General features: G+C 40.8%; 1 protein-coding gene across 11 annotated transcripts in view; it reads right to left on the bottom strand.

Moving 5' to 3' along the window:
- The window catches only part of LOC148105978 (protein NLRC3-like), a 663817-nt gene that overhangs the window by 496893 nt on the left and 152982 nt on the right, over window positions 1-13942 (bottom strand). For 2 of the 11 annotated variants that reach the window (XM_087837932.1, XM_087837933.1), the window contains exon 6: window positions 231-1306. The exons of 8 other annotated variants lie outside the window; for them this stretch is intronic. In XM_087837932.1, the coding sequence (XP_087694058.1) occupies window positions 231-1306 (1076 nt within the window). Of the gene's footprint in view, window positions 1-230; window positions 2020-3955; window positions 3995-4417; window positions 4654-13942 lie in introns of all 11 variants that reach the window. One more of the 11 variants, XM_087837917.1, reaches the window with a different exon arrangement.

A 13942-nucleotide genomic window follows, 5' to 3' on the forward strand; every position in this document is an offset into this window, starting at 1 on the left:
GCTCATGTTCTTATAGGCTGGGTCTGGATTGTCTTTTGATAGGAGTTACAGAATAAAGTGTGTTTGAGAAATGCTGGAGTGAAACATTAAAACTACCATATATTTACTGAGTGACTGATGATCATTTAATTTACTATTTAAAAAAAATGTTACAGTGCTCTTTGAACTCAGCATTTCTGATTTATTTCCCATGATTTTAACAATGAAGCGATGACAACATGTTTACTTACAGAGCTTTGTTGGAGGCTTTGACCACTGGCAGCATTCTCAGAAGAGCCTCCTCTGAAGTAGAGTATTTCTTGAAGTCAAACACATCCAGATCTTCTTCTGATGACAGTAAGATGAAGACCAGAGCTGAGCACTGAGCAGGAGACAGTTTACCTGTGGAGAGACTTCCTGAAGTCCTGTATTGATGGATCTCCTCCACTAGAGAACGATCATTCAGTTCATTCAGACAGTGGATCAGATTGATGCTTTTCTCTGCAGAGAGATTCTGACTGAGCTTCTTCTTGATGTACTGGACCGTTTCCTGATTGGTCTGTAAGTTACTTCCTGTCTGTGTCAGCAGACCTCGTAGGAGACTCTGATTGGTCTGCAGTGAAAGACCCAGGAGGAAGCGGAGGAACAAGTCCAGGTGTCCATTTGGACTCTCTAAGGCCTTGTCCACAGCACTCTGGTGGAGAGACTCTCTTTTTCTAAAAAAACTAGACCACTTGGAGGTTGTTTGTTGTTCTTCCAGCAGATTTAGTCCAGAGTTGAGGAAGGTCAGATGGACATGAAGAGCAGCCAGAAACTCCTGAACACTCAGATGGATGAAGCAGAACACCTTGTCCTGGTACAGTCCTCTCTCCTCTTTAAAGATCTGTGTGAACACTCCTGAGTACACGGAGGCTGCTCTGATATCGATGCCACACTCTGTCAGGTCTGATTCATAGAAGATCAGGTTTCCTTTCTGCAGATGATCAAAAGCCAGTTTTCCCAGAGACTCCATCATCTTCCTGCTCTCTGGACTCCAGTGTGGATCTGTCTCAGCTCCTCCATCATACTTGACCTTCTTCACTTTGGCCTGAACCACCAGGAAGTGGATGTACATCTCAGTCAGGGTCTTGGGCAGCTCTCCTCCCTCTCTGGTTTCCAGCACATCCTCCAGAACTGTAGCAGTGATCCAGCAGAAGACTGGGATGTGGCACATGATGTGGAGGCTTCGTGATGTCTTGATGTGGGAGATGATGCTGCTGGCCTGCTCCTCATCTCTGAATCTCTTCCTGAAGTACTCCTCCTTCTGTGGGTCAGTGAACCCTCTGACCTCTGTCACCATGCCAACACAGACAGGAGGGATCTGATTGGCTGCTGCAGGTCGTGTGGTTATCCAGAGGCGAGCAGAGGGAAGCAGTTCCCCCCTGATGAGGTTTATCAGCAGCACATCCACTGAGGTGGACTCTTTAGGGTCATTTAGGATTGTAGTTTTGTGGAAGTCCAGAGGAAGTCGACACTCATCCAGACCATCAAAGATGAACACAACCTGGAAGTCTTCAAAGCTGCTTCCTGCTTCTTTGATTTCAGTAAAGAAGTGATGAACAAGTCCCACCAAGCTGAACTTTTCCTCTTTCACCACATTCAGCTCTCTGAAAGTGAATGGAAATATGAACTGGATGTCCTGGTTGGCTTTGTCCTCCGCCCAGTCCAGGGTGTGTTTCTGTGTTAAGACTGTTTTCCCAATGCCAGCCACTCCCTTTGTCAGCACTGTTCTGATTGGTTTATTTCTTCCAGGTGAGGCTTTAAAGATGTCTTCTTGTCTGATTGTTGTTTCTGGTCTGTGTGGTTTCCTGGATGCTGTTTCAATCTGTCTGACCTCATGTTCATCATTGACCTCTGCAGTCCCTCCCTCTGTGATGTAGAGCTCTGTGTAGATCTGATTCAGAAGGGTTGGGTTTCCTGCTTTAGCGATGCCCTCAAACACACACTGGAACTTCTTCTTCAGCTTAGACTTGAGTTTAAGTTGACACCTCTGAAGAATCTCTGAATAAAAACAGTAGTTGAGATGATTAGTCTACTATGGTCCATACATTGCCAACAACTTATATATACATCTATTTGCATCTTAATAACTTTTGTTTAAGTCTCATTAGATGTTTGTATAGCATATGACTTATACTTTTGAATTTCACAAAAACATGCTCTGTTTAGTGAAATATTTAATTTTGTGTTTTAATCTCCTGCCTATGTGATCCGAGTCTGTGTGTGTTTGTGTGTTTGTGTGCGCTTCGTAGGAGCGTGCATGTGTGCCCGGGTCACAGCTCCTTTCAGCATGGCCGGAGGTAAGTCACTGCCACGTTGCACTCAGCTATTGAAAGTTTATTAAGACCACAAGCTGCAATTTGAGTATAGCTGAACTGCCGCATTTTGGTCTGTTGTTAACAGACTCGTTCGGTATAAGTTTTGTAGAGGGCAGATTTCACTAATTTAACTTTTTTTAATGAGTTTTAGCCCAAAGATGCAGCTGTAATGTTAACATACCATTTTTTTTAAACAGCATGCACTGCTTTCTTTTGTCAGGAGACTCACAGGCCTTTATTTCTATGTGTTGCAGGTATGGGGATGTGGTTTTTCATTGATTGCCTTTGTGGTACAGTGTTGTATTTCCTGTTGGATGGTGTTTATTAATATGATTATATTTGAGTTTAACGTTTGAATTATAAGCACCAAAAAGTTGGGTCCTGGTTATTAAGTTGAATTTGTTTGTCTGATTGTTCAAATATTTTCGAATAATTTTGTTTTATTGTTCCTATAAGTTGTTTTTGATGATTTTTCTGATATATTATTTATTTTATGCTTTTTGTTGTTTTTTGAGAGCTTAATTGAAAATTTTAAAACAATTCATTGTATTTGATTCATTATATTCTAGTAGAGTAGATAAAACTGCAGCATTATCACAGCACAGATCCTCCACAGCGTGGCTGGAGGAGAGATTTCATCGCAGGCACACGATATGCACAGATCACATTTATCCATGTAGATAGAATATAATCCACCCACTGTTGTCATCTTCAATGCCCTGTAACAACATGGAGCAGAGCAGCTACCCGAATGCTACTTCAACAGCGGTCGATCATGGTAATATGGTATCTAACCAGATTCTTACTCTGGATGGCATTACCTTGGCCTCCAGTAACACTGTGAGGAACTTTGGAGTCATTTTTGACCAGGACATGTCCTTCAACGCACATATTAAACAAATATGTAAGACTGCTTTCTTCCATTTGCGCAACATCTTTAAAGTTAGAAATATCCTGTCTCAGAGTGACGCTGAAAAACTAGTTCATGCATTTATTACTTCCAGGCTGGACGACTGTAATTCATTATTATCAGGAAGTCCTAAAAACTCCCTGAAAAGCCTTCAGCTAATCCAAAATGCTGCAGCAAGAGTCCTGACAGGGACTAGAAAGAGAGAGCAGATTTCTCCTGTTTTGGCTTCCTGTTAAATCCAGAATTCAAAATCCTGCTCCTCACATACAAGGTCTTAAATAATCAGGCCCCATCTTATCTTAATGACCTTGTAGTACCATATCACCCTATTAGAGCACTTCGCTCTCGCTCTGCAGGCCTACTTGTTGTTCCTAGAGTATTTAAAAGTAGAATGGGAGGGAGAGCCTTCAGTTTTCAGGCCCCTCTTTTGTGGAACCAGCTTCCAGTTTGGATTCAGGAGACAGACACTATCTCTACTTTTAAGATTAGGCTTCAAACTTTCCTTTTTGCTAGAGCATATAGTTAGGGCTGGACCATGTTGCACTGATTTGGAAAGAGTGAAGGTTTAAATGTTTTATGAAGTCATTGTATAACTTTCCTAAAGCATGATTTGTTTGACTATTTCTGATCAGAGCTCTGATTGGTCAGCTCAGAGTTCATGTGTTTCTGCCTCATCCATGTCTCTTCAGACAGACTGATGAATACTTACCTTCTGATTCTGATGGATGTGATGAGGCTGAGGGAGTTCCTGTTGGAGGAAAGTGCACCTTAAATCATGAGCTTTTTAAAAATGAAAATCAAAACCTGTGTAGATTCAAAATAATGTAAATGTAAATTTGTACTCAAATCAAATCAAATCACTTTTATTGTCACATCACATGTGCAGGTACACTGGTACAGTACATGCGAGTGAAATTCTTGTGTGCGAGCTTCACAAGCAACAGAGTTGTGCAAAATACAATAACGTAAAACAAGCAAAATATAAGAATGGCTAAATCTGAAAGTAATAAATATATGTACAATATATAAGAGTATATGCATTACTGGATGTGTATACTCAAAGGTTATTTGAGGAGGAAAGAGAAAACTAAGTTCAATATATACAATAAATTATGAGAATGTTGTGTCTTCCTAACACACTGACTGTTTGTTTATTTTTTCTCTGACTGACCTTTTTTCATCTTCTTTGAAATCAACCCCGCCACCTCCATCACATGGTCAGTAGTATATGTTTCCACCATGAGATCCACTGTTCTCGTTCTGCTTGCTTTCTCCAGGCGGCTCTTTTTGATGGGCGTGAAATCACCTCCCTTCTGCAGGTGCCAGTGGAAATGGTCAAGCTCCTTTTTTCCCAAATCATCCAGCATGTCCAGCAGCTGCTCCTTAACAGACGCCTCCATCTTTGACCTGTAAGTCATGAGAGAACATGAATCACGGTCTCACCACACTTTATTTTTTACTTATTTAATATATTTCACAGCAGATTACATGTTTATTCTGGCTTATTTAGATTTTACTTATGACTGACTTTTCTGGATGGATTATTCTGTGGTGAGAATAACATCACACACTGAATGGTAAAGAATCAATAATAAATAAAATACAGTAGGGGGCAGCCTTGTGGAGAGCTGGTGTTAAGGCTGAGGAAAGATGAAGCCCCCACTGAACACGGTCTGACAGGGAGTCTCTGATCCAGGAACAATTATAAAACAACCAGAAAACTTAAAATCAGCTGAAGTATATGAAAAATGTAATATGAAGTCAACACTCAAACTAGTTTTTATCAAGATTATACTGGCACCAGTTTGACATGAGGTTTCTAAATCTGCTCTGCAGTCAGGAACATGGTGTCAAGAAGACATTGTCATATAACAGTTCCAATATAATTATCTGATGATGGGGTAACTCTGGTCTTTGGAGATATTCTCAGGTTTCTGTTGATCCTAATGAGCTGTTTCTCCTCTATTACAGCAGACAAACATCAGCTGTACTTAAAGGCACTAAGTGCTGCACACAGGCTGGAGCTGATGCACTCGCTCTACAGAAGCACAGGAGTTTCAAAGTCCAAACTTCTTTCTGCTGGTTTCAGGTGGAAAGTTCTTACTTTCTCACCCTGACTGAACTATTCATCCTCCTCCACCCAGCAACACCTGAGTGGAAGTTCCCACCTACACTGTGTTTGAAGCAAAGCACAAAGGAGATGCCTGCTGGAGCAGCTGGAGTCCTACAGACACAAACACCTCCTACTAGTGATGTTCGATTCGTGAACGAATCGTTCAATACTCGAGAATCACTTTACTGACCCGTGAATCATGATTCACAAGCCCAACTGACTCACTGACTCATCCCTGTTGCTGTTAGCAAACTAATTCCATTAGTAGAAATATATCTAGCTTATAATTAAAATTGTGTGTGGGGGGGGGAATCAACAGCCAGTTTCTTAACAAAAGCATTTCTGCTCTGAACTGGAAGAAAAAACCCTGAGTAGAAGCTCACATCAAGAAAATGACCCCCCGGTTCACAGTAGCATCGCTCTGCTAACATGCTAACAGCACATTTGAGCTACTCACCCCCTCCCTTCCTGTGCTGAATCATAGAGCGAACGAATCACTCACTCACTCACTCACTCACTCACTAACCCCCTCCCTCCTGTGCTAAATCGTAAGCGTAAGCGAATCACTCAGGACTCACTAACCCCCTCCCTCCTGTGCTGAATCATAGAGCGAACGAATCACTCAGGACTCACTCACCCCCTCCTTCCTGTGCTGAATCATAGAGCGAACGACTCACTCACTCACTCACTCACCCCCTCCCTCCTGTGCTGAATCGTAAGCGTAACCGAATCACTCAGGAATCGCACACCCCCTCCCTCCTGTGCTGAATCATAGAGCGAACGAATCACTCACTCACTCACTCACTCACTAACCCCCTCCCTCCTGTGCTGAATCATAGAGCGAACGAATCACTCACTCACTCACTCACTCACTAACCCCCTCCCTCTTGTGCTGTATCATAGAGCGAACGAATCACTCAGGACTCACTAACCCCCTCCCTCCTGTGCTGAATCGTAAGCGTAAGCGAATCACTCAGGACTCACTCACCCCCTCCCTCCTGTGCTGAATCATAGAGCGAACGAATCACTCACTCACTCACTCACTCACTAACCCCCTCCCTCCTGTGCTGAATTGTAAGCGTAAGCGAATCACTCACGACTCACTAACCCCCTCCCTCCTGTGCTGAATCATAGAGCGAACAAATCACTCAGGACTCACTAACCCCCTCCCTCCTGTGCTGAATCGTAAGCGTAAGCGAATCACTCAGGACTCAATCACCCCCTCCCTCCTGTGCTGAATCATAGAGCGAACAAATCACTCACTCACTCACTCACTCACTCACTCACTCACTCACTCACCCCCTCCCTCCTGTGCTGAATCATAGAGCGAACAAATCACTCAGGACTCACTAACCCCCTCCCTCCTGTGCTGAATCGTAAGCGTAAGCGAATCACTCAGGACTCACTCACCCCCTCCCTCCTGTGCTGAATCATAGAGCGAACGAATCACTCACTCACTCACTCACTCACTAACCCCCTCCCTCCTGTGCTGAATCGTAAGCGTAAGCGAATCACTCACGACTCACTAACCCCCTCCCTCCTGTGCTGAATCATAGAGCGAACAAATCACTCACTCACTCACTCACTCACTCACTCACCCCCTCCCTCCTGTGCTGAATCATAGAGCGAACGAATCACTCACTCACTCACTCACTAACCCCCTCCCTCCTGTGCTGAATCATAGAGAGAACGAATCACTCAGGACTCACTAACCCCCTCCCTCCTGTGCTGAATCGTAAGCGTAAGCGAATCACTCAGGACTTGCTCACCCCCTCCCTCATGTGCTGAATCATAGAGCGAACGACTCACTCACTCACTCACTCACTCACTCACTCACTCACTAACCCCCTCCCTCCTGTGCTGAATCGTAAGCGTAAGCGAATCACTCAGGACTCCCTCACCCCCTCCCTCCTGGCTCACAGCTTCTTCTTCTTCTTGGTTGGCAACCAATGTTAAGGCGCATTACCGCCCCCTGGCTCACAGCTCAGTGGACATTTAGATGAGGAAATATATATTTAACACATTTAAGGAAAATACTAATAAAATACAAATAAACAAAATAAATGTTTATTAACCAATTTTGATAGGAAATTGCTTAATTTTAGAAATGTTTTTGCTCTTTTTTGCTCTATAAAATAGTTGATTTTTTTTAGAATCATTCATCTTAGCAGTGGGATTTACATGAAAAAAGAAACAAATTAAGTTTGAGTGAAAATGTACATTTTTTGCACTCTCTGGTCAACTGACTCAGAAAACCCGATTCACTTTGGTGAGTGACTCATTAAAACTCGATTCAATAAAAAGAATCAAATTTACCATCACTACTCCTACGTTCTTTACACTCTGACTGCTGTGTTTGTGGAAACACTCCTACACACACCGCTTCACATATGAACATGTGTGTGAAACAGAGCTGACCTGAATTTAAACATGATTGAGAGGAAACACAAATCATTCATGTGCACATCAACTCAAATCCTCCTTTCCATCATGTGTGCTGTCTGTGGTAATAAGAAAAATAAGAAGTGAAAGTTTGTCTCTCTAAGTGTGGTAATGTGGACAGAAAACAAAAGGAAGGTGGACGAGGCAACACAAGGTGTCAAAAGATGTATTCTGACACTTCTTCAGCTTCGAATCAGAGAGGAGAAACACACAGTTTTTACTTGCAGCAAGGGCAGTCACAGAACACTCGCACAGAAGTGATGGCTCCGAGACTCGCGCCCTGCCACTGCCCTGGTCTTTATTTATATACATCGGTGGGTGTGTTTGTTTCATTGTTTTGTTTCATTACATTGGGATGTGGTTTCGTATATGTGTGTGTGTGTGAGGGGGGGGGGGGCAAAGTGTGACCCCATGAAGACTTCCCTAAACCTGCTGGTCTGGAAGTCCAGCAGTTCATCTAAACAAAAGGCACTTAGAGTAAAACAGATATAGATACGTTTATCCTATCATAAAACAATAAAAGAAGGTATGCCCCTTTCCCACGCTCCCAGGATGTGGGTGTGGGTGTAAAAGCCAGAGCACTCTGAAGAGGAGTGAACGCACCCCCCTCTTCATGCTACACAGACCTCCTAGGATGAGACATTCTTTCAATATGCCATCAACTATATACTTCTAAACACAAATGATTACAAGCAGTATTCTACCATAAGTAAACTTATATTATGAAAAGATTATACTGACTACTAGGGTACAATTTCCCCTTGACACAAGGATATTGTTTTGATTTTCTGTTGTTTGTTGTTTTTTTCCTAACTGTGAATTTTTGATTTAAAAAGGAGGAGAATTTTAAGAGTTACAGCTCTGTGTTACGTACTCTCTGCCCCAAAAGGTGGAGGTGGCAGAGTTTTATTGGGAGTGGCAAACAGGGACACCATTAGAAATGAGTCTATTAGAGGGACAGCTGAGGTCAAACACACAGACAGTGAGACTGACATATGCTCTTTGAGTTAAGTCTGTGTACAAATAGAAATTGATAACTATTATTTGGTATTATTATATAGGAACATAGCATTTTAGAGTACAAGTAATTATGACTTTTTATACTAAATCTGATTAAAACACTGAAAATAAATACTACATTCATCTACATTCGTTTTATTAATTTCTAACATGATTCTTCTGTCTCAACATCTCACTTTGCCTTAGACATACCTGATAACTAATATCTAATTATCTGTTAATGTTTTCACTAATTTAATATAATAATTTTATTTGGTCTAATGAAGTCAGCATAAATAAACAATGCAAAAACTTGTGTTGTTGTAATTACTTCCTGTTGAAGCAGATTCAATATAACAAACATTTATATTGTTATAACATTTATAACAAAGGATTTTTAAACAGACAGAAGCCAACAGGTTTAATTCAATTCATTACTACATCTATACATCCACCTGCACTGTAATTATAAAGACCTCCAACCTCCAACAGTTGTTGACACTATAACTGCTTATGGTCAAACAGATGTGCAAGTCTGACAGTAGGTGGACCAGCGACCACCCTGCAGTTAGTGAGCAGGAGAGCAGAGGTGATAGTAGGGCTGTGCGATAGGACCAAAATCTCATATCCCGATATAAGACATCTATCATCCCAATAACGATATAAATCACAGAAATTTAACATTTTCTGTCAATTCTGTGAATCTCGGGGAACTCGAATTGTGTGAAGTGTTTCCAGTGGGGAGTCGTGTACCTGGAATCGAGTGTTTTGACCAATGTATGAAACGATACATTTTTTGACATAAGTTCTTTGTATTTTCTTCGTGAGTATTTATTACACGGTGTGCTGCGGGGAAAAGCCTGTTCTAACATTTGAGTCTAAGGTTTATTTTTTAGCACCTGACGGCTCTTTTTTGCTTCTCACCCGTAAACACTCTGCATCCTCTTTCACCGGATTCCGTTTATTTTGAAAAGTCTCAACAGGATCTTGAGCTTTATTGTGAAAGGTTTATGTGCCAAACAAACAAGATGACGGCAGAGCCACGCTACCTAATACTATGTGGTACTATGTAGCATGTTGTCTTTCAAGTGTTATACTGTGGTATACTGCCCTTACACTGGTTGTTACCAACAAAAACGCATAAAAACAGGCGCTTGTCCATCCGTAGTGTGGTTATATTAAATATAAGAGAAAGAGAGAACTTTAATAAATTAATATAGCCTCTACAGTGGCTATAATAATTTACCACAACAGTCAATAAAGTGATGAAAAAATATTTGTGGCACATTAGTATATGTGAGGGGGCAAACTCCTCAAAATGGGTGGTTACCATGGTGGCCAATAAGAAGTCGGCCACCTTGGATACAACTTTTGTTTTTTTCAATAGGAAGAGGGCCATGTGACACATCAACCTTATTGGTAATGTCACAAGAAAAACAATGGTGTGCTTGGTTTCAACGTTTTTTAAAACCCCTAAATTCCTGATCTTCATTCATAGTTGCAGCAGTGTTCATGTGTCATAACAAAGTTTGTTTTAATATAATATTTAATATAATATAAGGTCCAACCTTTGCTGCCCAAAAAAGTGCATGTGCCGTTCTGAACGGCAAAGTGATTCTTCAATCACTAGTTATTAAGAAGGGTCCCAAGTCCTTCCAGTCACCAACTGGAATTATGCTGACGCCGCAGGGTCCTTTTACAAGTCTGTGAAAGTTAGGGGGTTCCCACCCCTGAACTTATGCACTTCCTAGAAGTCTAACTTCCGTCCTAACTGACATTAATTTGAAACAAAAATCAAAACAGCAGGTTTTAATCGATGTAGGTCCAACCTTATAACCAATAGGGACTTAAGGCCCTCAAAGAAATAACCAATTACCTATTTTACTGTGTTTTCTTAACACACACATTAACTTCTTTTTCTCTTTCACCATGAAATACCATATTTCCTTTAACTCAGTACTGTCATTCTCAAAATTTAATTATTGTTACCCCAAAGATTTACCTTTATTCTCAGAAATTTAGTTTTACCACTACTGAGCCAATTTAATAGTCAAGATCGTCAACTCAGCGAACAGATAATTTAGAATTCATCCAATATGCAAAATTTGTTTTTTTGAACAGGCTTGTGCTTACCTTTAAATCTTTTTAGACCGGTCTTCTGTTCTCCTCATTTTAGATCCAAACTTGGGCCACATTTGTTCTCTCTTTTGCAAAGGAAATGGGGCGGAAATACCAAATATTAAACCCGATTCTTTGATCCCCATGAGAGAACAGAGAAAACCCGACTCAGGACTGGTCAAAACATTTATGATTCTTTATTCAATCATCTTCCGGAAGAGAGAGCCCTGCACAGCCCAAAGCCAGTTGCAGAATCTCTATGTTCTAAAAATGTGTCTCATATTGGTGTTATTTTGGTACTTTACACGTCACACATAGTTTTGATAAAAACAACTCCTTGTATGTTACTAGTTCCTCTTTTTTTGTGTCTGGCTTCCTGTATTTATTAATATGTTTGTACAGCTCTACACTAACTTCCTGTTTTTCAGTCTAGCTGAGCACTTTGTTTGTGAGTCAAAAATAGCCTTGCTTTACAAGCCTTTATTACTAAAATACATAAAACAATATAATCACAAAATAAGCCCTAAGAATATATATTTATTTCATAACACAGTAAAAGACTGTGTTATGGACAAAAAGACAAAAAGACAAAAACACGTGCAAAATCGAAAACACGTGCAAAATCGAAAACACGTGCAAAATCGAAAACACATGCAAACTCCAAATCACAACAGAAGTGATCCAGGACGCTAGGGGCAGTGTTGAGCTTTTGTTACCTAGTAACTACACAAGCCAGGAAGTACCAATGACCGGATTTGGGCTGTATCCTAATTCAGGGTCTGCAGCCTTAAAGGCCGCATTTTAAGGCCGATTACGTCACAGCGACGTGACGACGGCTGTCCCAATTAAAAGGCTGCTCGAAATGCGGCCCTCAAATGCGTCCTTTAGTTCCCTGAATTTTAAGGATGGGTCGGTGTAGCCTTCATGGCCAAACATATCCCAGACTTCATAGCCTGGCGGTGGTTTGGATAATTTTGCCGCAGACAGCGGAAGCGGAGCGGCCGAAGAATAAACTTTGAAAAGTAAGTACTGAATATTATGTCACTTATTTATGCGCAAATGTTTAATAATGAAGAACATTAAAACATTACTGTTGGCCACATGTCGGGAAAGTTATGTGACATCAGCGATGTTTGTACTAACTTGGTTTTAAAGCCTTTACTTCAAAATATACGCCGTTCAATAGTTGACTTTAATCTAACAGAGAATGTCATGATTTTATGGATAATTAAAGTCAGTCATATATCCACAAACACAACAAGCTGAAAGTCAGTGATGCTGCTCGGTTTGCAGTCCTGAATATCACGGCACAAGTAGGATTCACAGCACTGTTAATGTTAGCTATGTTATATTGCTGCCTCTGTTCAGTGGTGTCGAGCCAAACGGACTTTAACGTGTGTTTGAACGAGCTGACGGTTCACTCGTTAAGCTGAAAGAAAGATGCTTTAATCACAGCAGTCACACATGTGTCCACTGTACCATCTGGGAACTCTTCTTGTTCAGCACTCGTAATAACACAAACACTAAATCCTCCTGTTTGTAGCAGTGTTGTTGGGCTTCATATCTGTACTGAACAGTCATATAAGATTAGCTAGTAAATAACAAATAGTTAATGTTGTTCATGAGACTAAAGTCAGTGTAAATATGAGATGGCCAATATTATAGTTATTATACTAATCATTATAAGTTATTACAGCAGTGAGTTTGAACTCTCAAATCAAATCACTTCTATTGTCACATCACATGTGAGTGAACTCTGTGTCAAATACTGAGCTTCAGTAAAGATACAAGTTGCAGCTATTTATATGTTATTATATTCATATATTTTCTGTTTTCTATGAACTTTCTTTCATCAGTGATGGAAGTGATGATGTTGCAGAAGCTCAGAGGAAACTTTGAGACTTCATCAAACTGATAAATTCACTCACTGGAAGGTAAAACTGTGATGAACCATCAACTAATGCTCTCAGGAGGCCAAAGGTCCCTGAATATAACTGTGCAGTAGATTCATCGAGTGTTTGAAACCTGACGACTTCCATATGTTTTCATTCTAACACAAGAAGTCCTTTTCTCATTGGTTTGATTTGAGTTTTCATTTGAGTTTTCTGAGTCTCGTATTTGGAGTCGAGTCTAATCAATGATCTGACAGAAGAACATTAAAAAGGATTTACCAGTGCTGGCAAAATTAACATGTAGGGTTAGGGTTAGGGGGTTCATCTGTTATCATGATTAACATGATAAAAACCTTTAACACGACACATCTGGAGTGCAGAACGACTCAAAATCCCTGAAATGTTTCTATCAACGCACTTCGGGCAGTTTGTCCAAGTAGAGTTACCTTTGCACACGTGCAGATGTGCAGCACATCTGTTAGTGACGGGCAGCTGAACCAATCAGCTTAATATGGAAGATGATAAACACACACTGACCTCTCGATGGAAAGTTTGAGTATTAAAAAAATAACAAGACGGACCAGCCGACCAACATGAAGGATTCTGCACATTGTGACAGAAGGAATTTTCTTTTCACCGAAGCACTTCCAGCTTAAAATATCACAATAATGCAAAGCACTGATGACACAACTGCCAAGTGGACAAACTGCAGACCTGTTAATATTGTTAATAACATAGTTTTGGTTCCTCGTGTCAAAGACTTGAAGAAGAGTGACAGAGTGTGTTAGACTGCTGCATGATCAGTGCCACCTCCACAGACTTGTGAAGAAAATGATTGTTTTACAGATGGGCTCAGATTCAGGATCAGCTGAGGAGTTTGTGGCTGACAGAATCATGCACGTACAGAGCAGAGCCCATCATTAGCATGCAGGACTGTCCCTGGGGGGGTCGGCTCATTCAGGAGGTTAATCAATGTTTACAGAGTCGTTCAATAAACATGTTAAGTGTGTAAATTTGCCCTTTTCTCTCGAGTCTGTTTGCTCATGAAATGAAATTTGATTAGTTTACATTAAAAATGATATTTAATCGTGATTAATCCAAATTAATCCACAGTAACCCTGTGATGAGTCTG

Source organism: Neolamprologus brichardi, chromosome 3 (genome assembly GCF_056152115.1).
Source record: "Neolamprologus brichardi isolate AB-2024 chromosome 3, ASM5615211v1, whole genome shotgun sequence".
NCBI classification, from domain to species: domain Eukaryota; kingdom Metazoa; phylum Chordata; class Actinopteri; order Cichliformes; family Cichlidae; genus Neolamprologus; species Neolamprologus brichardi.